The sequence below is a fragment of the Spermophilus citellus genome (assembly GCF_964194105.1).
Source record: "Spermophilus citellus genome assembly, chromosome: 16".
NCBI classification, from domain to species: domain Eukaryota; kingdom Metazoa; phylum Chordata; class Mammalia; order Rodentia; family Sciuridae; genus Spermophilus; species Spermophilus citellus.
The window spans coordinates 75,930,818-75,955,900 of record NC_138196.1 but is presented as its reverse complement, the minus strand read 5'-3'; the positions used below and the strand labels follow the sequence as shown (position 1 = coordinate 75,955,900).

Below are 25,083 nucleotides of genomic sequence, written 5' to 3'. Positions count from 1 at the left end.
CACACACACACACACACACACACACACACACACAAATCCCTTTGGTACTAAATGCCCATCACTACATATAACCATCTTTCTTCCAATTATATTCTGAATGCCAGAGAATCTAGGCATTGAAAACATATTACAAATCATTCTATGTGACTAACTTTACTATGATAACACAGAACAAGAAAAAAAGAAGAAAGAAGAAATATATACACAAATTATAAAATGATAAACTGAAAAACAGAGATGTATGATAAGTCTCAGGCAAACATTAAAACAAATAAAGTTGTCAACAAAAAGCTTAAGATGGAGATAAATAAAATTATTATTGAAAATACTCAATCTTAAAGATGGCAATAAAAATTGAAATAAACCAAAGACTAGGTGGAATAGAAAACAGCTAGAAAGACAAAAGATTCTAACCTAAGGATATATATACATAATCTCAATATGCTAAACAAAGCATTTTCATGTTAGTTAAAAGATAAAATTCAATTACATACTGTCCACTAGAAACCTTTCCTAAGTATAAAGAAAAATGTAGGATAAATATACAAGTAAAGAAAAGGATTTGTCATGCAAACTTGAGCTTCTCAATAGTAGTTACACTGATATCAGGCAAAATCAATGCCAGAACAAGTAATATTTTAGGGATGTATATTTCAGGATGATGACATGATGATGTGAGGTCAATTCTTTAAGAAAACATGACAACTATACTTATGTATATACCTAATAAAGCTCTACAATTCATGAAACAAAAAACTTAAAAAGTTAAAAGAAGACATAGAAAAATCTGTAATTATTATTAGGTACTTTAATACCCCTCTCTTCATTAGGATTTGAAAGACCTGAACAATACTAAGAATTAACTTGACATCATTGACAGATACAGAGCATTCTTTTCAACAACAGCAGAATAACAAGTTTATGAAGAGCATTGGCTAAGAACAAACCTCAAAAAATTGAAAACATTGAAATTCTGCAAAGTGTGTTTTAGTTCATTAAAAAATCAACTGTGGGTCAGGCATGGTGGTGCACCCCTATAATCCCAGCAGCTTGGGAGTCTGAGGCAGGAGGATCACAAGTTCAAAGTCAGCCTCAGCAACTTAATAAGGTCCTAAGCAACACAGTGAGATACAGTTTCAAAATAAAAAGGGGCTGGGGATGTGGCTCAGTGGCTAAGCACCCCTGAATTCAATCCTTGGAACCAAAAAAAAACAATCATTAGTGGAAATTATTACAGCTCTTTTGTAATATGAGTCAAAGAAGAGCCTCCCCCAAAAATTAAAAAAAAAATATTTTGGAGGCAATTAAAGCAGTAGAGAGTAAGGGACTTATTGCATTAAAGAGTAAACTAAATGCAGGGAAATCAGAAAGAAGGGAGTGTCCAAGGCAACAGAAATCAACGAAGTCAATGGCAGCAAAATCATAGCATCAATGAAACCAAAAGTTGCTCATTTGAGAAGATAAATAAAATGATAAAATCCTACCCAGACTGGCCACAAAAAACAGACAACACGATGTTAATATCATAAATAAGAGAGGGACATTACATTTAAATTCTATGTTGAAAAGACAATAAGGGATATTATGAGTAATTCTTTGCCAACTGAAAAAAAAAATGAACAGCTTTCCTTAAAGACAAAACTACCAAGGCTTGCTCAAGTAAAGAGAGACTGAAAAGTCCTAATAGTCTTTTGAAGACAGTCAATGTCTAGTCAAAACTGTCTCAGCCACATAATCTTACTGCTGAATAGTATCAAACATTTTGAAAGGAATGATAGCAGCTCTAATTTGAAATCCCAGAGAATCTAGGCATTGAGAACATATTCCAAATCATTCTATGTGATTAACGTTACCATGATAACAGAACAAGAAAAAAAAGAAGAAATATATACACAAATTATAAGAAGAAAACTGCACATCACCATCCCTCATGAATATGGCTGCAACAACCCTGAGGATAGACCAGCATTTTGAATCAAAGTTAAAGATTATGACAAGTTGGTTTATCCTGGAATTCAAGGTTGGCTCACCATTTCTGATTCAACCGAAGTTATTTACCATGAGAGTCGACTAAGGGAGACTAATGATAGTGATTTCCCTCATAGTTTCAGAGGGAAGAGGCATTTGGCAAATGCAAATCGTAGGACCATGAGCTCATCTTGAAACAGACCTGAATGATGCCAACAGAATGATATGGAGAGCAGGTTGAGGACATGAAGGCAAGGCCCACCATGGCTCCAGACAACTCTGTTGAACTACAAGGAAGGAATTTATGGACATGAAAATTACAATCCTAAGTGATATTTACTATAGACAGGTCATCCAGAACTTTAAATGGCTAGCAGAGAAATTCATAATGTGAACTATTTTTCCTTCAGCTTTTAAAATTGCATGAGGTGTTTTCTCTCTAGTGTCTTTCATATCACCTGAAATCTAAGCACTAGAATGTAATCACCTTTAATATCTTATATGCAAGTTCTTATTCTTATACTTTTCATTTTGAAATTTAGCCTTTGTCCATCTTTCTTTTGATCCCCCAAAAACATTTTTCTCTGTATATCTGATTTTGATATTGCATTGCCACAATACTTTGTCTTAGTTTACATTTTTCTCATATATTTTTAGAACCAGTTACTTTAGTTTTCCTTTGGCACTGCTTTAGCTACTTATGCTATTGAAATATCAGTCCCACTGAAAAGAGGTTTGGACCAATTACACTTATTTACAAGTATGAGCCATTTGATCTTTAGTAATTTTAATTTGGGGGCAGTTCTTTTAATTTTTCCAATTCATTAGTAAAGATAATATGCTTATTCTTTGATTTATATTCTTTTGTAATCTGTACAGGCTCTGGTCTTTGTCTATCCCTAGAAAATTTTCAAATATCAATCCCCCTAGAATATGCATTTACATGAAAAATGGAACCTCTAATTTTCCACAAAACATAAAGAATGGAGAGTACTGATTCTGTCACGCAAAATAACTTTAACTCTTCCTTCACTGTTCCTTCCCTGAAGGTTTTATCCCATATTCAATCTGATTTCAGATAGTTGTCATTTTGAAAATATATCTTGTGATATATGTATTTTAAAGACTTTTAACATTTATATTCTCTTTTAAATTTATATTGTAGTTAATTATGACTAATTCTACATTTTTCTGGCTTCAGTTCCACCACAACTACACTTTTAAAAATAACTCCTTCCCTAGTTCTGGAGTTATTTCTTTTTTGGTTTCTTTCCTCTGTGTGGAATATATTTGGCCTCTCATATCCTTACCTGGTTACACTTAGTTACAGGTGTCTTTTATTAATGTGTCTGGCAAATTATAAAGCTTTCCATTTATAAATGGAAGGGTAGATAGATTCTTCATTGTGTCTTTAATCAATGCTTGTATCTTATTTATTCTCCAAGAAATCTCTCTCAACTTGGATTGCCATTTCTTTACCAACATTGATTATTTTGCCAATGATTTTCTATCATTCTACACTATAACTCTACATGAGAATATACTCTATATGGGAATTTTGCTTTGGAATGGGTCTGGTAAGAGTCCAGGTCCCTTTTATTTACTATCCTCAAGAACTTGGAGATCACTAATCCTTTCTACAAAGAGTAGACTCTATCCCTAGGTTTGTCCTTGAGTCTAGAGCTCACCTATCAAGATTAAAGATGTGTCAGCTCTTCTCCAAATATGACTGTCCACTGAGCCAGCCGCGCAGGGCTCACAGTCTACGCACTGCCTTCCCCTGAATCTGGGTTGGTTCTACCATATATTCTTGATCAAGAGAACACACCAGGAGTGATACTTGTGTGATTTTTGAGGCTGGGCCATAAGAAGCCTTGATTTTCCTCCTGGGCTTCTTGGAGTGCACATTGTGGGGGAAGCTAGTCACCTTGGTAGAGGTGAGCTATCCTGAGATGGTCATACTGGAGGAAGTCTAAGTTAGTCACATGAACCAACCCAGGCATCCAACACATAAGTTAAGAAGGCTTATTTTAAGCTCAGGAGTTTTGATTTGTTATGTAGTAACCATTAACCAGCACAGAAACCTTAACTGATTCTGACAGGATGTAGTCCACGAATTTCACATGACATTCGGTTTTCTTAGGGAGTGGACTCTCCAGTAATGTCAAGTCAATCATTGCTGCTTCCTTTTGTCTGATTCCACTAAAAACTCTTTAGTTATCCAGCAACATTTTCTTGATTTCTTTAAAAGGATATGCTCAGGTCTTATGCAATTTATAGCCATTAGATTTATATCCTCTATTGTTTTTAGTTGATCATTTCAGCAGGATACTGGAAGTGTGGAGGTAGAATATAATACTCAATTTTCCTTTGATTCTATAAGTTCTTTGAAGTAATGACTAAAGCTAATCAGTTCTTTTAAAACATTGAGGCTAAATCCTTTTTGTTATCTAAACTGGTTCTTTGCTTTTATAAACCCAACAAAAACAAACTTATGAATTATTGACAAATTTTTGACCTCTTTTAAATAAAATGCTTGGGTCAAAAATAAAATATATTCAATACTGAATCCAATGGTTGATTTTTAAATTTTTAGTTACCATTGTGTCAACCCCTCCTCTTATCTCTACCCTGAGATGCCCCTTGCTTTGTGAGGCTGTGAAAAGCTTTGACCTTAAATACCACATGGAGTGCAAAGAGGAAATCCATACATACGTGATCAACTGCGCAACATCATGGTGCTTTCTGCTGAGCAGGCTTCTCCCCCTCCATTTAGAAAAGTTTTCCAAGGTGGAGGAAGCATTTGGGGTTATCACTATCTTATCCTTGTCCGTCCAGATTTCTATCCCAACTAATGCCACATAAGCATTGAGTTTTTTATAAAGCTGGGCAAAGAGAATAAATGGCAAAGCAATGAGTTATCATCAGATATTATCTTATTTTGATACCGCCAAAGAACTTTATTTTGTAAAACATTCATAACAGCACTATACAAACCTTTTTCCAAACATATTTGTGAAACACAAATTACCATGTCTTTTTGCAAATGCGAAAATTCCCATTCGAAAAGAAAGACAGGTGACCTTATCTATTTGGAGTTTACAGACTCCTTTTTGTAGAGCAAAGGCTCCGTGGACACAAACTTTTTTGCTGTGATCAAAGAAATGTGACAATGTTGTGTTAACAGCTTATCACTATGGCTTTGCTTTAAGTATATTTATTCCTATGTTTTTCAATATTCTTATAGTGATAATATTTAACAATTGGCCACATTGGCTCAATCCTGATTTGAGCATTAGTGAAGGAACATATTACAAAAAAAAATGAACTACATCCATGATAAGTGATTGCTGTGGTCTGAATGTTTGTGCCCCTCTCTGCCACCCCCAGATTCACACATGGAAGTCTTGTCTTCCAAAGTGACTGCAGGGCCTGTGGGATGTAAGTAGGCTGTGAAAGTGGCTGCCTCTAGATTGGGCTTAGGGTCCTTGCAAAATGAGCCTCAGGGAGCTGTCTTGTTTCTCCTACCAGCTGTGGACACAGCAAGAAAGCACCATCTATGAGCCTGAAAGCAGGCCTAGCCAGTTACCAACGCTGTAGGCACCTCAATTTTGAACTTCCTAGACTGCAGAAGTGTGAGAAATTAGCTTCTGTTACTTATGAGCTACCCAGTCTGAGGCGTTTTGTGATAGTAGCTTGAACAGACTATGACAGTGATCCTTGACTTCTTAGACCTTGACTGAATCAAATCATCCACAATGTAGATGAGATAAATTTTAGAAGTCATGAGTTAAGTTTCCCAGACAATATGCTTACTCTAAATATAAAGCCTAAGTTGTTACTATAGTTTCTAAACATTCTCAGTGACAGAACTTCTCATGGCAACATCTGCTGGGAGATTTGAACAAAGTTTTGTTTGTTTTCTTCAGAAAGTTATTTGGAAAGTCAAAAAACCATCAAAGAATTCAGTTATTTAAAAAGAAGCCAAAAAAGAATTTCAACCAAAGTATAATCCTTCCGGAATCTGTATATTTGAAGATATAACTCCACCCAGACTTTGTCTCTGAACTTGGATCTTATAAAGTCAACCTATCAGCATTTCCACTTAGACGTATTAAAGACATCCCTTGTTTCCGAATCAGGATACCTATCTTTCCCCTATTCAAGAATTCAGCTCTCTCATCAAATTCACTGTCTTTTCCCCAAGCCACCGTCACCTCTTGCCCAGAATTGTGTCATGATCCCCTGGCTGGCCTTCTTGCTTCTGCCTTGACATCCCTTCAGTTTATTTTCAGTCATTCAATCTTTCATCATGTACATCTGAGACACCACACCTCAGCCCTGGCTCTCAGAGCTGGCCTCGCTCATGAAGAGTCATGCAAAGTCCCTGCTGAGGCCACAGGGTGCTCAGGGCCTAGTCACCGGACCTGGGAGATGCGTCCTCTCACCTGCCCCACAGTACCGCATCCCAGCCGCAATGGCCTTCCTGCCCTCCCTCAAACCTGACAGGCCAGCTTCTCCCCCAGGGCCTCTCCTCTGCCTGGCACACGCTCCCTGGGGCAACGCTGCTCTCCCTTTCTCCAGGTCCCTGCTTCAATGCCACCTTATCAGAGAGGGCTCCTTTACCCCCTGTACCCCCCATGATGGACCCTCCCTCTCTCCGTTTGCACTCCGTTGCACTTTTCTTTTTGGCACCTGTCTCCATCCAACATCCGAGTTCCTTATTTATATTTGTCTCCCTGATAAGAAGGTGAGCTCCTTGAATGAAGAAACTTTTGTCCATTCTGTTCTCCACTCTATTTCTGCAACAGAGAAGAGTACCCGGCACAAGTTAGGTGTGCATAACGTGGCTAGCTCTTGGGGCTCATTCAAAAGAGTCGGGGTGATTCTTGCCATGAGAAGATAAGGCCTGACCTCGGTTACTGAATCCATGCTCACCTCTGTCCGTCTTTAGAGAATTTGCAGGACACCATCCTCATTTCAGACTGAGGATGCCAACCAACTACTTATTCAACTAACAAGAAACAACAGCCTTTAACTGCCAGGGAGGTACAATCATTTTTAAGATTTGGAAACTGGATGATAGGATTATGTCTAAAGAATAGAATTCAGTTGTTTAACTGAAGTGGGTTCTAAAATGACAGACCTTTAATTGTCTACTTAAATCCTATCTATTGTTTTCTCTGTGACCTTGCAGGAGTTACTGTGCTTCTGAGGATATAATCCCTCGACTATATGTTAAGCTTTCGTAATGTCTTATTTAGGTTGTTTTCAGGAGTAAATGAGATGATGTGTAGAAAAGGTGCTATTGTGCCAGAGATGAGTTTATTTTTGGTTTTGATTTTCTTGTTTTCCCTGTACCACCTTTGCATTGGGATTTGATTTTCTTAGTGGATTTCAGGCTAACAAAAAGTACCCTTTTACCCCCCTTAAAAAAAAAAAAAAAAGCAGGCTTCATATCTTCATGAACCTAACAGTGTGGTACATGGATGAGAAACATCTCTAATGTGATACTGACGTTCCACCAAGTTGCAAAAGTCACGGTCATGACTCAGGAGCCAGTCAGCAACCACGGTCTTGGGGTCTTGACCTTCCTTCTCAAATCCTTGTGCATCCATAGAAAACCCCAATGATACCTTCTAGGACAGACAATGTTTAAAAATCCATTTAATACGGGCTGGGGATGTGGCTCAAGCGGTAGTGCACTCGCCTGGCATGCGTGCGGCCCAGGTTCGATCCTCAGCACGACATAGAAACAAAGATGGTGTGTCCGCCAAAAAACTAAAAAATAAATATTAAAAAACTATCTCTCTCTCTCTCTCTAAAAAAAAAAATCCATTTAATAAAATATATCCTACCATGTTGATGTGATTGGCCATCTCAAATACCCTCTTCCTTATTTCATCCAGATCTTCATTGTACTTCTTAAACTAAAAACAATCAAGACAGAAATAGGCATTACTAAAAGTTAATACAATTGGAAGGTAAGAAAGGTAGCCGTACACATTCTTTGTCAGTAATCATAAGGATCCATTATTAGTGTTAACACTTAATGTTAGGAATGAATTGATTCCTTATTTCTCTAAGCTCTTGGGAATTTTCAAAATGTATTTCCAGTTAAATTTCATGGCGTCCTTAGGGGTACAGAGTCAGCTGTGCAGAGGGATAGCTCATTTATTTAAAAAAATGTGAGCAGTAAATTAATTCAATAAGTAACTTGCTCATATTTTGTTAACTCTTGATATTAAACACATCGACCCTTGTTTAGAAAACCTACTACATGAAAATGCATTCTTCTAAAAGAAGATAAGTAGTGACTATCACCAATAATTTGCCTTTTACTGAAGACCCCATTCACTGGAGTGTTATACTTACTGCTCCCTGAGGCTCAGGCATTCTAATTTACAAATGTTAACTACTTCACAGAAGATGTGACAGAGAATTTAATTGGAAACTAAGTCTGAAGCTTGTCAGACGGCAGGAAAGGGCCATTATAAGGCCAACAACTTAATTTATGCATATAGCATCAGTCTCCTATTTCTGAAAGGAGAAACCATATATATCACCATGATTACCTTACCGATACCAAATTTTGGAGGCTCAGAGTAATTTGTAGCTATAACTAATATTTATGATTCCTCACAACTGATCCTGACATTTACTCTGTCACATAACAAATAAATTAATGTAAAGGAAGATTTTAAAAGATATGTTCATCTGATATGATTACCTCGCCATTATCCAGGATCACATAATATTCTATGTATTTCTTACGTTCCTGAAGCTTCTGGTCATTCAACTTCTGAAATATAAGGACAATTACTAAGATACCATCTTTTTTTCTGAAAATTTTTCTTTTACTTGACAAATGTTATTTTTACAAGAAGTTGGGTGATCACTGGGAACAAAGAGAGACAATATTACTATTTTATCTCTACCTCAACCACCAGGATTATGCAGAGAGAAGGTTCAGAATGTTCAAGACAGAATGGACATCAGTAATATTCTGGTATGATCCCTTCATTTTACCAAAACTTTACCATTTACTTTAAATGATTGCATAACTAATTTTAAGTGGGCTGGAACAAGTCTTTGGGTATCTTGAACAGTAAATTTTCCCTACTATCTTGTCATGAAATAGACAAACTTTGACTCCGACATCTTTGCTGGGTTTTTGTTGTTGTTGTTGCTGTTGTTGTTTTCCTAAACCTTTACTCCTATCTTGGTTAATACCAATTGCCAAATGCCATTGCCAATGGTTCAATGCCCAGAGCCACCATAGCATATACCCTGCTCTCTTTTCTTCTCTTCATGTAGAGATGAATCTCTTTCCTTTCCAAGGAAAACACAAAACTTTTTATAGTGGATTGTGACATTGAAAAGTGGCTGATGCAGTATTCCTACTAAATAATAAAACATAAAGTTATTAGCTTGTTTTTCTGAAAGGCCTTATCTTTTAATAGGTGATTAAGTTTCCATTACCAAGAACAAATTACTCAAGGTAGACTTTTTGGTATTATGTAATGAGATTTGTACTTATCTCCCACTCTCCACAGGAACAAAATATTTAGTAGCACTTAGTAGCACTGACAGGGTTCTGGGAACTAGGAATACAACAGGGAAATAGACTTGTTCATCTGCTTAGGGAACTCACAAGAGACACACACACATGGATCAGATGATCATTAGCGTCATGGGCTAGACTAAATGGCTGATATGATGTTGAGTGATTAGATACTTATTTCAAAATAGATGGTTAGAAAAAGCTCCTTTAAAGAGCTGGCCTATAAGAAAACATATTAATAAAAATGAGAAGCCAGGGAAATAAAGATAAAAAGGAAGATCATTCCAGCAATGAAAAAATATTAGTGAAAAGACTCTAAGGTAAATTTGATTGGTAGGTTTAAAACACAGAAAAATAAGTTCATGCTTTTCAGAACACAATGGAGAAAGATCATCAATAGGTGGGGAGTGCAGAGTAGGAGTTGGGAGAGGGAAACAGGGCCCTATTCATACAAGGATCCGGAACCCATGGTCAGTGGTTTGATTTTTATATTAAATCAATGGGAAGTCAATGAGCTTTACTAGATAAGGAATGCAATGTGATTTACAATAAGAAATTCATCTGGCCTAGTGTTTGGAGAGTGGATTCTGTTAAGGCAGAAATGGGAACAGAAGGTCAGCCTCTGTTGCCATGGTGATTGTGCGATGGTGGGGGGGCGGGCCAGGGGAAAAGGCAGGAGAGTAAAGATCTGGAATGTGTTGGGAAGCACTTGCTGACAGATACAGGCTGAGGAAAGAGAAATCATCTCCAGATATGGCCTTGATTGGTGATGAGTGGCGGCAGGAAGAGTTGAGACAGGAAGAGGGCGAGAGACTTAGGTTTTGTTTGGGGCTTAAAAATCAGTAGTTCTGCTTTACCATATTAAGTTTGTGATACTCATTATTTAAAAGGCTATATCAGGTAGGTGGTTAATTATAACAATCTGCTGGTTAAGGGAGAGGCCAAAACTGGAACCGAAGCTACTACCAATGAGCACAAAGCTCTTATTTTAAGAAGGCTTAGGACAGAAGGAGGTGACCCAGGAAGAACATGAGATGAAGCAAAGAAGGCAGCTGGAACTGAGGTCCTCTAATATTTAGAGGTAAATCAAAGAGGGGGTAACAGGGAGGAACTCAGAAGGAGGAGCACTGGCGAGGTGGGAGGAGAGACGGAGAGAGATTCGGGTCAAGAAGCAAGACCAGCACTGCATGGTGGCCAAGCTGATGAGATGTCAAGAACCACGAGGGTGACATTTACAGTGACATGCAGCCAGGACTGGTTCTTCTGTCTTCTTAGATAGTGCAGGTATGACATAAACCCACAGCAGAGTGAGCTCACTGGAAATTTTAACTCATAACCAATGTGCCCAGTGCTGACTCTGAGAACATTTAGGAGAGATAATTAGATGTAAAGGAGATCCCGAAGGAAATGTAAGCAATAAACGACAAAGATTTTAACACCCACTTCACAGCTTAAAACACAGAGCTGTGTTGATTTCTTCTCTGTGACTACAAGCTCAACTCCAGAGAGAAAAGAAGATGCTGCGTTCCTGCAGGCAGAGCCTGCTTCTATTTTGTTCCATTCTCTATTCCTAGCACCCGTGGAAGTAATTCAGGGATGAAGAAGAGTTGCATGCATTCGTGAAGGGAGCAGGCTGTCATCTCAAAACGTTAAACATTGCTCTTGACACTTTTCTGCAGCTCTAGAAAATATTGTGACTGGCCTGCTCCTAGAGGCAGGTATTACATTTTACTATTTTCTAACCCTTGAATATTGTTGATAATGAGAATAGATCCATAAGTACTTGTTAAATGAACCATGATTGCACAGCAATGTTTTATGATTAGTGTTTCTATAATCTACTAATTTCAACAAAGACTGAAATTTTAAGTCATTTGCGCTGCTAAGACTGGAACCTAGGACACAATGCATTATAGAGTCACAATAAAAATGCAGAACTGTGCGTACAACCAGTCTGGTGCCGTGCAGGCTCACATTCTGCTGTAATCCAGGTGGCCATGACACATCATCCGCGCCACAGGTACCGTTAACCTTGTCTTCCTCGGCGTTGTACTTGAAGAGTGCGTGCTCCTGTTCATCCTGATTTGTGTGGCCTAAAGGTTCAATGAAGTACCTTTGGTCCCCCTGGCTGAAGTAGCCCCTGCACAGCATGAGAATTCAAGATGGTTAATAAGATATTCTTGCACTGGGAAGTATGGCTGTAGAGATCCAGAAAGGGACCTCACAAAATTCTTAGTCAATTCCAAAGCAGTTTAATTTCATGTCTATAAAATACAATGAAAGTTACAGTTGAAGAAGTTTCTAAATATTGCCTAAACTTACTTTCTCCATATGGAAATAAGACCTATTAGAGAGAAGGGATTACTATGATGTCATATAGTGAACCATGTCAGTTCTGGCATTAAGAGGGATATTTCCTGACTTATCCAGTGTTCTTCTGAAGATGTCAATGTCTTATAGATAAAGCATTAAAATCCTAGGTCTGTCACTTATTATCTATGATACCATGAAAAGATTATGTAAATTCATTCAGCTTCAATTTCTTCATCTACAATATGCAAATATAATACTGATCCAATAGGATAATACTAAAGATCAAAACAGAAGAACATGAACAACACATGGTCAATATTATCAATTTCTTCTCAATTCCTGTAGTGAAGGGGCCTGAGCTAAGATCCCTTCAAATAATATTTAATGAGTGCCCATTATTTATTAGGCATTGGTCACTGTATTTTCCTTCTAGGAATTTGTATTCAACTGAGAAAAGTGGATGTGTATCAAATGACCACTGAGTGTGTATATGTGTGTGTGTGTGTGAGTGAGAGAGAGAGAGAGAGAGAGAGGGAGGGAGATAAATGAGTAAAATATATAATTATAACTGATACTAGTATGACGAAAAGGTACAAGAGCACATAATAAGGAGACTGGATTAAGTGTACCTAGAACTGGAAGATATCAAGAGTGGATGTGGGCAGATGACATCTCATGTCTTTTGCAATGGTTTGGATAAAGGAGCACAGTAGCTGGGTGGTCTAGAATGTTGCAGCTGAGATATAGTGAATATCAGGAAATATTTAAAAGATGTAATCAATCAGGGTTGACAAGTAAGAAGTCTAAAGGAATTTGGGATTCTGGATTGGGCAATTGGTAATTTGATTATACCATTGACTGAGATAAAGAACTCAGGGAAAATATCAGATTTGTGAGATAATCATTAGTTCTGTTTAAGGCACATTGAGATTGAGATTCTTTAAGATTTCCAACTGGAGATATGGAAGAGGAAATTAGATAATCAAGTCTAAGCATCAGAAGAGATGTCTTACTGTAGACAGAGGTATGGGGAGCTATTATCAGACAGAAAGAAAGGAATGGATGTTGGAGTCCTGTGTGCAACCAGCTGGAGGGAATTCAGAGTGGGTAGAGAGGGTGGAGAGATTCTGACTCTAAAACTGAGTCTCAAAACCCACATGTTAAAAACAAACAAGCAAGCAAACTCTGAAAGCAATTCAGATGTGAAATTTACAAAGCACTATAAAAAAAAAACGGTATTTCCTTCATGTTTCAAAATTTTAGAGCCCTCAAGATTCACACCCAACTCTGGCATAATCAATTGTACTTGAGCACCTTCAGATTTGTTACACACACACACACACTATAACCACAGGTTCACCCAAAACATTCACAGAGTCTTACTTTAGACCCCTACATGTGCTGATGCTCGCATCAGAATCTGGCTCATTAAGGATGTGTCCTTGATAGTAACAGTCATCCTAGAGGAAAGGAAAAGGGGTTTTGTGAAGGAAAGTAGTCACAGGTTTTGCATTCCCTGATAAATCTGAATTTGAAATCTTGAAATATGATATATTAAGAACTATGTAATGTTTTGAATGACCAACAATAAAAATAAATAAATAAAATGAAAAAAAAAGAAATCTTGGAATAGGACCTATAATGCTTTCAAACTACTACTTCTGAACAACAGCTAATTTAATGATATTAAAAAGTAATGAAATAAAACCTTTTTATGTATTAAAATCCTTAAAGAATACATAAATACTGATAAAGTATTGATTTCATATTGGTGACAAATTGGAGATATTTAAGGTAAGAAATGTGATGGTTTGATTGATGTTGCTGAATTAGGAATTCTCTTAAGAAGAAAAATAATATATATATCTCATAAATTTATATATATATGTATATATATACAATAAATTTTAAATCTGAGACCCCCAAATAGTAAACATTTATTCTTCCCTTTAATGGCAAATGTGCCATTAAATTATTAATGTATTATATTATATTTTTATTAAATGTTTTCTAACATGCCCCTGTTCCCCCAAATGATGCATTTTTCAGGTTGTATTTTTATTTCTTAATTTATTCAGAGTTTCACCACATTTAAATGAATTCTCACAATATTCTACCATCTTTCCTTGTGGGTGTCCCATGAAGGACCTCTTGGTCTGGGGACAGATGAGAGACTGGCGCATATGTTACTGCTGTAATCGGGAATATTTGAAGGCTTTCAATGGAAAAGGGAACTCCAAAAGGGAAGCACCATCCCAGGCTGTCAGCTGCTCCGTCTGAACAAAGTGGGGCTCTGGAAGGGCGTCAAGAGCGGAATTCTGCAGCTGCCCTCGAGGAAGCTGCAGCCATGAGCTCCCCTAACACAGGGAGCGACAGGAAGGCTGGGGAACACACCAGGACACGAGAGGTGTTTAACTCCACACTGTTGAAATAACCCCGAAGAAAACTCTAGAGAAAATAGCATACTCCTGCCACCTCCCTCCAAAGCTGGAGAAGATGATCCGAGTTGCCATGGCTTTGTGCTTGGTAAATGGAAAAACATTGGAAAATCATTTAAGTAGCTACTACTACAGAAAAGAAGGTACCACGGCTGTGGGCTCAGTCCCACTTCCTGGCAGGGACACTGTATTCAGGTGTGTGGGTTACATTCCTACTAAGAACGAATTGAGGAAACTCTGACTTACCATGATTTGAGGGCTAGAAGTGATCTCTTTCCCTGTGGAATTATAATGTGTTTCTGTGTAGCCTGGTGCAATGAGATTCCTGGAGAAAAAGAAAATAAAAAATAGAGGGGTTACTCCTTCTGATTGTGCAGTCAAGCACTCAAAGTTTTCTCTTGTTGCACAGGAAAGTGTTAAATTCTTGGGTCCTTCCCCCAATAAGAAAAGCCCAAGCATGGGAAGAGCTGTTTAAATTGGAATGAATGGGAGGGACATGGACATTCTTGAGTGATATGGAATAGTACCTGCTTCTTTATGGGACTTCACCTTCTTTGAGGAGAGACTTTAGGAAGAGGCAGAACTGAGGTCAAAGTTGATAAAAATGAATGACATGACCAATGAATTGCTTCTATATATACAGTACTATTTTTATATATGATATATATAGAGAGAGGAAGTATAATTGACAAATAAAAATTGAAGCTATTTAAGGTATGCTATATGATGGTTTGATATACATTGTGAAATGATTAGCACAATCAAGCTTATCAGCATCTGTTACCTCACATAGTTACCATTTAAGTGTACACATGCACATATGGGTGGTGAGAATATTTAAGATCTACTCTCTTAGGAAATTCCAAGTATAAAACACATCATCATCAACTATAGTCACTATTCGTGCACATTAGATATCTAGAATTTATTCATATTACAATTAAAACCTTTGACCCACATCTTCCTGCACCCCCAACCCTCCTAACCATCATTGTACTCCTAGTTTCTAGGAGTTGAGCTCATTTAGATTTCAAAGTTAGTGAGTTATGTTGTACATATCTATCTTTCTGTGCTTGGCTTATTTCACTATGCACAATATCACCCATGCTATTGCAAAAACCTTTCCTTGAGGTTAAATAATACACCACTGCATATGTATGTGTACATATACCACAACTTGTTTATCCATTCATTTATCAACGGAGACTTAGGTTGATCCCATATCATATCTTTTGTGAATAATGAATCTATTTTTAAAGAGAGGAATCTCTCTAGCAGGCACTGTGTTAGAATGTAATGTGCATAATTTAATTTAGTTCTTTGAATAATCCTGTGAGATACATATCACTCTTCTTATTTTTAGATGAGAATAAAGAGTTTAAAATGTAAAGTACTGTAGCTAGGGAACCTGAATCCAAAGTTGGTGCAATTCCATGATACCACACAGTTGCCAGACTTGAGTTGATTGCGATTTTTTTTTTTTTTTTGCAAAAGTAATAGTCTATTGTCTTAGGGGGAAAAGAAATTCTGCTGTCTTATACAGAGTGATCTGGGGATTGAAAGCACAGATTTAGGAGAAATTACTCTTGAAATAGTCTAGCTACAGGATGAGCAAGATCTGGGGAACAGCAGAGGCAGCAAAATTTTAGAAGAAAAGTTGAATTCAAATGGACCAAATGAAGAGAATGGGGACAAAAGGACAACATGATGCACAAGAATCATGGGCAGGGAGTGGACAGTCGGTGGGAAGAACACCAGTTCTGGAGTGAGGACAGTCCAGTTCTGGTCTTGACTCTGACTTTTTATTTGGCCCTGGAGTTGAATTTCTATGTCTTCTCTTCTGAGTTTCAAAAGATTTTGAAATATAGTCCTAGGATGGTAGATTGTACTAACATAGAGGGATTTTTTTTTCGTTAGAGCTTAGTACATTGGAACATTTTCCTCTGCTGTTTCATAAAATAGATAAAATATGTTTCTTCACACCTCATTCATTATTTTTTATTTATAAAAATATCTAAATACTAGAAAACTTTTACCCAATGAATTTCTATTATTTTAGCAGAAAGTAATATTCCCTGAACTTCTTGAGACAGTTAGGAGGAAAAAATGATTAGTCAAGGTTTGTGAGAGCCACAAGAAGGAACAGACTCAATCAGTAATTTTTCCATACCCTAATTGCTATTGGTGAGGACATCAGATATAAAAGTACTTACTTGTTCTTTTTCAAATAAAGCACTGCAATTTTTCCATTAACTGTCATTTCATACTTTACTTCAGTTTCGAATGTTTCCTACAAAAAATACAAAACATTTACCAGTAATTAATAAGTGTATATGAACATTTATTTGGCTATTTCTATCTGTTTAAATATTAGCATGCAATATTTTTCTTTTATTTAGCAGTAGACTGCATAATACCAAATATCTACCTCTTTTACTTTAATAGCTCAAGCCATTATGGCTACTACATGGATAAATTATCTGACATCTTTGTATCCAAGCTTTGAAAGATTAAATTGATGTGCTTTGCAAAGATATATTTTAATCAACAAATATTTATATGACAAATATTTATCTTAGGACAGGGGTTAGAAGATGAAGGTAAGGGGAGTCAGGAACATGTCAAAAAAAAAAAAAAAGAAATGCCTTTATTTATCAACTGGGACAGCTTCAAACAAAAAATAATATTGCACTGTGTTCACACAGACATGCATGCACAAAACACATGTTGAGCACACACAAAAGGGCACACACACTAATGTTACACATATAAAATCAATATGTGTTTAAAAATGAAGAGCTAAATTGTGTAACCCTGCCCATGACTATAGCATAAATTCAGGAAAGGGATCAGCTTCATAAAGAATGCAAGGTGGGCCTCTCTTCAAACATAAACATTTCAAGTAGCAAGAAATCCATAAGAAAAGGCACAGAGGTAGAAATAAGTACATTGTTAAGGAAAGAAAAAACAATTTTAGGGTGACTAATTGTTAGAGTCTGTAAACAAGTCTGGATGGCGCCTGGCATTTTGCAGAGGGAGTGGTTTGTGAAGTAACAATAATGCCGGCGAGCCATTAAGTGTGGAGATTCCTTATTGGTTGACTGCTGTATCTAGTTTATGTTAATTAGATAAGCTGTGTGTAATGTATAAATACCCCTCCTGTCCTACAATAAACGGCTCCCACTCCTGCTGTATCAATGTACACAAGTTCCTCGTCACCCCCCAGCTATTTTGCCCAGCCAGCCGGGCTGTGGCAACTAATAAGCATGTCATGTTAAGGAGCAGAAGGGGAAAAAAAAGATGTCTTATTACTGAGACGTGAAGCCACAAAAAGCCTTGAAAATTAGTCATAAAAAGTGTGATATAATGGGTTCCATAGGCAGTGTCAGCCTAATCTTGAACATGGAGTTAATGTTTCATTCATTAAATCTCAAAACATCCATGCAATACACATGCCATCATTATCATCTTTAAGACAAAGATTTCAGGTTTCTGGGTATCTGAGCTTACAAGGGGAGAATTCACAAAGCTAAGATGTGAACACAAGCTAGTCCTCTGAATTTAGATCCTGTACACTACCATGATGGATTAGAAAAGCATAAGGCCTGTGTAGCAACTCACCCTAACAGTGAACTTCACAAGTCATATAAATCTACACTAAACATCTGCCGCATTCATTAATCATCTCCATCTATTCAATAGCTCCTAAAATTAATATTGATCATCTAGCATGTACCTGTAATGAAACTGTGATTTTGTATCAAAATAAAAATTTCCAAATAAAAACATTTATTCTTACAGTGATGAAGAAATTGCTTGATAGCTGAGAGAAAACTATTTATATCCAAAATTTTTTCTCAAAATATTGAGGGAGAAATGGTATCTGATAATTTTAAGAGACTACACAAAAGCATTTGAAGAAAGCCATATTGAAGAAGAATCCAACACACACAGATTCCACCAAACTTAGTGGAAATAATTTTTATAGACACCTATTATTGGAAGTAGGGTCTGTTTTGGGGTCTGCTCTCCTAAATTGCTTTGAAAGAACTACTGTGAGGATTCCTGACTAGTAGGGGCACATGTTCTCCCAGGGACTTGCATTTTAGAATACTTGTGTAAGTGAAGAACACTTCAGAGTGCAGGTAATTATTGAGTGTATCAAGGCTTTCCTTAGCTTTCTTCGTACAACAAATAAAAGTTTGTTGAGTGAATGTTGACTGAAAACGTGTTGTTTCATTTGTAAGCATTATCCAAATTTCAGTGCTGCCTGTTTAGAAAAGGTATAATTTTCAAATTAAAATACAAATACTCATTCACTTGCAGTATTCTCCTGTTTTAACAGCCGTGGTTATATGTGTGTAGATGGGTAGAGAGAAGGAACCATAATAGATAAAATAAGTTGCATCTAATTTTTTGGAAGTGCACAGAATAAATTATAAAATTAGTTAAATTGTATTTCTTAGAACTGGACTTGCAAAATAAGGTTAAAAGTAAAATTTTGGATCATAGTGTAAAGGATTTTAAAAAAAAGACCACAAACATAAATACTAATGTTATTTACCCCGAAGGCCTAAAGCTAAAAACTTCATAAAGTCCAGTTATACATTAAATATAAATATAAGATGTATTTGCATGAGAAGTATATATGATACACATACACATATTTTAATTTAAATTAAAATTCGGAGATGTTTCAGAAGCTGTACCTTCTTTTTTTTTTTTTTCCACATTTTTTTTTTTATTGGTTGTTCACAACGTTACAAAGCTCTTGACATATCATACTTCATACATTAGACTGAAGTGGGTTATGAACTCCCAATTTTACCCCAAATGCAGATTGCAGAGTCACATCGGTTACACATCCACAATTTTACATAATGCCGTATTGGTAATTGTTGTACTCTGCTCCCTTTCCTATCCCCCACTATCCCCCCTCCCCTCCCCTCCCTATTACTCTCTCTACCCCATCTCCTGTAATCCATCTCCCTCCTTATTTATTTTCCCATTCCCCTCACAACCTCTTATATGTAATTTTGTATAACAATGAGGGTCTCCCTTCATTTCCATGCAATTTTCCTCATCTCTCCCTTTCCCTGCCATCTCATGTCACTGATTAATGTTACTCTTTTCTTCCTACTCTGTACCTTCTTCTCTGGTGTTTTGATCTCTCTTTTCCGTAGTGGATGGAGTCTTACGGGATAAACCACTTCATAATCTTTTACCTCCGGGAATTCCTTGGTAGCACTTACTGAGGAAAAATAAAAGGGGAAAACAGAAGGTTAGCTAGGCGGAACCAAAGTGGGCCGGTCAGTACTGGCCTTCCTTCTATGTCACCTGTGAATGATGTCACACAGACTGTGTGAGATCCAGGTCAGCTGCGCCAAGAGACAGACAAAGCCTGAAACACACTTTTTTTCTCTCAACTCTTTACTAGAATCTATAACTCCAGATGTCTCCCACTAAAAGTGTGCCTGCGTCTCTGTTGAGTGACAGTCTTTCTTTCGCACGTTCCCCCTCCTCTGCTCTCCTGGAGGCCTTCAGTGGCTCCCTGAGCAGAGACACAGCAATAGTGCAAGGCAAAGGAAAGAGGCAGATGCCACCCAGATCTCAGAAGCTAACTGGTCCCACAGTAATTGAGTAGAAGCACTTCGAGAAACATGTGTTATGAAAATGAGATAACCCATGTGCGCCGTGGCTGATTCTAAGGTTTTCTCTCTTGGGTGTGCCAATAGAAATATTCGAAACTAAGTCCCAGAAAGAAAAGTCTCTTCTACAAGGTTGGTTCATGGAATGGGCTGAGCTGGCATTAAAAATACAAAGAAAAAAATTTTTTTTAATATTCAAAAACCATGAAAATTAGAGAAACACAATTTGAATAGAGAGGGAACTGGGACGTGATAGGTTACAACCTATTTGCATCCTGCGTGCTCATCTCCATGTTGCCTCTAGAAGTCATTGTAGAGAGAAGTTCAGAGCTTGCCCAAAGCTAAGGCTGGTTTTCTACTTTCTTTTCCATTTGTGCCCAGGGCCTAACTCCTGAGGAAATGTCAAGAGATGCTCTATTTGACAGCTGTAGGTGGCTTTTAGGTCCAATCCAGGATTCAGAGAGCAGAAGCCCTCAGAGCAGGCGGCAGCCCAGTCCCACACCTAACTAAGGCTGGAAGAGAAAGGCTTTCTTTTCTTCTCAGGAGACCCTCTTAAGGCAATCCATGCTCATCTCATTAAAAGACTCAAACTAAACTTCTATGGCAATAGAAATTCATGCTGCTATGGTTGGCCTTTTAATAAAGGTAACTGAGTCTCTAAGTGTTATTTGTCTGTCAGTCACCCAGGAGGTCTGTACTTCTATACCTTATCCAAAATGATTTCCCACAGAACAAATCATTCATTTCTTAACATTTTCTTCTAAAATGAGAGCAGAAATTCAAAAATTCCTAGTGATGTAAAATTTTAATCATTTTAGCATGGGTTTAATTCATCTGATCACTCAAGAACCGTTTTCATTTAACTTGGAAGATTAGAAAAAAATATTAAGTTCACTAAGAACTCTTATAGTCAAAAATGGGGTCTTGAAATAACGTAAGAGCTTTTCTTTTAAGTGGCTGGAGATTTGCTCTTAATAAGCATTTCAAAAACACTTAAATCCATGGTGCTGACATGAGAATAACTTAATTTGGGCTTCGGTTAAAGTGTTTTTTAATTGTTTGAAGAAAAGGGTACAGATTAAATAGTACTTAAAGCTTATTCAAGTAGTCTACAATTTTATGCAAATAAATGCAGAATCCCCTATAATGTGTTTGAAGGGGCCATGTTCATTTGGATGGATAAATTCTAGTCAGTTGTGACAAATTAAGCCTTTTCATGTTGTCACACTTCAAGAACAACATCACCAGGTTCCCCCATTACTCATTTCTTGGAAGCAGTCACTAGGTACAATTTATTTTTAATTGATTTTTGGACAAGAAATAATACCATTAGTTACAAAAACTTTTTTCAAAACAAACATACAAAAATCTAAAGAAATTTTAAATGACCATTTTCTCTCCATCCAGTTCAATTTTCTCAATTATTTCAGAACAATAAGAAACCAACAGGTAAGAAGATTACTCTTATCCACTGATGATATTGACACACTACCTTGCTGCCTCCTTTTAATTCAGTGACACAAAATGAGTGTGCCATATGGGGCCAGCATGCATGCTGCAGTGCATCCTGCTGCAGTTCATCCCTTTGACACTGAATTGCTGAAGCTGTACTTCACCAATGTTGCAACCTCAATGACTTCTTAAAATCTCTATTAGTGGTTTTTATCTGCAACACGTATGGTTCTAACAAGAATTATTAGAGCAGGCTCCCTTTGGGTCATAAAGTGATAACTGCCCAAATGACTCTTTGGGTAAAAGCAGAAGGTGGTAATACACACACTCTGTTCAGAAGGAGCAAGAGGGAGAGGAGTCAGTCCACTCCATACCAGTTTTCTCTGCTGTGCATGCTGAGCCCCAGGCTTCTGCTAAGGCTTGGCATCCTCATGTCCCAAGCAATCATGAGACTACAAACAGGTTCTTAAACACAGACTCAAAATGTGCAAGTTCATTAAACAATTTCTTTGAGCACTTCCAAATGGAAACCAAAAACAAAGCAAAACAAACAAAAAAGATTTTTTTAAACAACTTCTCACTCTGTTTTTTTTTTTTTTTTTGGTATGAAACAAGTGAATTTCCAAGTAATTCTAGACTCTTGCAACACAGTAAATTCTCTAACAAAAACAGACAAAATTTCCCTGAAAGGCTTTTGTTTCCTGAAAGTTGGAAGGGCCCTGAAATAATGAAGATCTGAGACACAATAATTTGCACAGCAGATATAGGGAAATAATTGACCTAAATATTCATCCTCAAGCTAGAAGGAGATCGCTCAGCCTCCTCCCAGCAGAATAACATCAAGTTAATTATTTGGAAGCCTGTGGAACAAACACAGCTAACTGCCATCCAGGGATTACACAAATTCAAGGTGTAACACAATATGTTTCCACTAATTTATTTTAATACTTGCTTTCTCCCTCCCACAGAACTCATATGTTGGATTAGTTTGGCCAGCAAAACTGGATCAAGAAAAAGAAAATTATTATTTTGGTTTGAGTTGGTGAGATATATCTATGTTCATTTGTTTCAGAAAAAGCAAAACTTATTTACAAGATTAATATGACAACAACAACAAAAAGATTGCAATATGAGACCTTAGTCTGGATTGTTACTTTATTTTTTAAAGCATTTCAGGCCATTTTGGAGATTAGAAAATTAAGACATAATATTGATATTTTTATTTCTGTTCAAATCTGTTTGAAACATTTTAACTGAACAATGACATCAGCACTGAATTTGGACTTAGGTAATGGCATTGACTTTAGTTCTGAGCTTTTGTATTTCTCCTCAAAACACCTTGACATTTGAAACTTCAAGCAGTAAAAATGAGTACACACCTTGAGAAAAACATCCTAATGAGGCATATTATTTTGGTTGTTGAGATTACATTGTATACACTATTTTCTGTCTTCCAGTCACCTTATAATGGCAAGAAAGAACTGACAGTTTGAGAAAAAATAATTTTGAAAATCAGTGTATCCCCGGGATATTCTGCTGGAATACCATCAACCCTTCCTCCTTTGTCAGTTATAACTTATTTACTTCCTCACCCCTCAACTGCCTGTCACATCCTTTTAAATATTTGTGTTTTTTTTTTCTTTTCCTATGATGAAATCCCATATAATTTTTCTCGGGGGATTGTGAAGCTCATTACAAGCATCTGGTCTTATTTTACATCTCATTCTTTTATTTCAAGTGTCTATGAACTGGGCATAATCATCATCGAGGGGCACATATGCATCCTATTGATGATAGGGACAGAGAAACAAAGAGATGAGGGGAAAAATTGCTTAAATTCTTACATTCAGGCTAAAAAATAAACCACCATGAGAAAATTAGCATGAATATTTCAGTGACCCAGGAAAGACCTTTGAAAATACACCAGGTGGTAAAAGAAGTGGGACAACTTTCTGTTCGGGATGGAAAATGAGAGGGAGCAGGTCCTCATTCTCACCCCACCACCATGTCCTACGGGTGATGTCCCATTCTGGGGCATGACTTCCAGGGACACTGCATCTCTAAGTGCTGTTTTGTGAAAGTGCATTCAGGAGGAGCAGAAACAGTGGGGGTCCTTAATTTCACTGTAAATGTTGTAATATTCGTGGGCACCCAGTGTCAGCCATGAGACTTGGTCAGTAGGTCAGCCCGATCTCTACCCTCTTGGACACAGCTAGAACTCACGCAGTATTTATGTTTGACTGAGTGGGCTCCTCAAGAGTTGTGGCTGATAGCATTTCTGGAAAAGATAAAGAATGAAGATTCCTATGGATTTTGACTCAAAAAGTAGGAATTTTAAGTCAAGTACATGAATGCCTACCATCATCCCTTTATTTAAGGATATGAAATAAAATTTTTACAAGTCTGGAAATCAAATTGGAAAACCACTTTAGTTTTAGTGGTTTCGTTTTAGTGGTTTTAGTGCAGAATAGATCATAGGAGAGAAGCATCTTTCCCTCCTAACTCCAGACCTTTTGTTGATAATTGATTCCGTCCCCAGTTCCCAGCAGGCATTCTAAGACCCCAGAAAAGGTTAACTAGGGAGACTCTAGACACTTAGAGTCCAATATGCTGACTGAAGCTGTGGAAATAGAAATAAGCTGGAGGAAGGTGTTTCAAAATCTCATTTATCCATACTTTAATGGAGAATTTACCAGAATGGCAAGACTGGCTCCATGTAACATATCATTAAGTACTAGTATTTCTTCACGTTTAAATTCTTAACCATTTGATACAACAAGCAAAATGGAAGTGAATCATCAACTAATACTTAACCTCAACACCTTTTTGTGAAGTAAAATCAGAATGCTTTCTACACATAAAATTGGTGAACAGTTTATTTCTAGTAGTTATATTTATAATTGCTAGTAATAAAAGTACTAAATATTAATATATGCAGTCCAAAGGAACATAAAGAGCCTACCAAGCCCCAATCATAGTAGCAGATATTTTCCAAAATCTTTACACAGCCATAACCTGGCAAATCTGTTTCATCTTTAATACACTTAAAACGTCAATATGAGTTTTGATCAATCCCACTCTTTGACTCAGAGACCATATTGCTTATTTAAGTTATGCTGTAAGAAATGTAGCTTTCACTTCTAAATATTCTCACATCAGACCTGCGAATGTTGGTTGGAGACCTCTCATTTGTCTTCTTGGCATTCAGTCTTCACAGCCCCCAACTGATAGGTTACAATTAGACCAGTCGGTTAGCAAAATTGGTTGAGGAATAAAAATACAACTGTTCAAAATATTTTATAAGACAAAGGTATTGGGAACAGATAAAAAGCAAGCAGTTCTTTGATGCACTTCACAGAACCTGAAAAAAAAAGAGTTACTGCCTACCTGGGGCTGGAGAAAGGAGGAAAGTGAGGACCAGAAGGCTCCCTGGCAGCATGCTGGGTGATTCCAGGAGAAGCTCTCTGCTCACACCTGCACACCTGTGCTGCTGGCTCCCTCCCTGCCTCCTGAGTGAGACAGAATGAAACTCCCTGGCTCACTGTCTCCATGCAGGAAGTATTTACTGAAGGTGTTGCACAACCTCCACTGTGGTCCTGCAACAAAGGCACAGGCGAAGTGCTGGCTGCTTCCCTCCTGGCTGGTTCCAAGATTCCTTCATCATACGCTGTTTTTTCTCTCCCCCTTTTCTCCCTGTTCC

General features: G+C 37.2%; 1 protein-coding gene across 1 annotated transcript in view; it reads right to left on the bottom strand.

Moving 5' to 3' along the window:
* The window catches only part of ADAM28 (ADAM metallopeptidase domain 28), a gene marked incomplete at both ends in the record, with an annotated part of 52,228 nt that extends 27,406 nt beyond the window's left edge, over positions 1–24,822 (bottom strand). The window contains 10 exons of the mRNA XM_081269673.1: positions 2,171–2,255; positions 4,684–4,853; positions 7,827–7,898; positions 8,699–8,770; positions 11,480–11,672; positions 13,229–13,305; positions 14,530–14,608; positions 16,497–16,573; positions 19,431–19,534; positions 24,771–24,822. Coding sequence (XP_081125799.1) covers positions 2,171–2,255; positions 4,684–4,853; positions 7,827–7,898; positions 8,699–8,770; positions 11,480–11,672; positions 13,229–13,305; positions 14,530–14,608; positions 16,497–16,573; positions 19,431–19,534; positions 24,771–24,822 — 981 coding nt within the window. The remainder of the gene's footprint in view (positions 1–2,170; positions 2,256–4,683; positions 4,854–7,826; positions 7,899–8,698; positions 8,771–11,479; positions 11,673–13,228; positions 13,306–14,529; positions 14,609–16,496; positions 16,574–19,430; positions 19,535–24,770) is intronic.
* Positions 24,823–25,083: the final 261 nt, after the last annotated feature.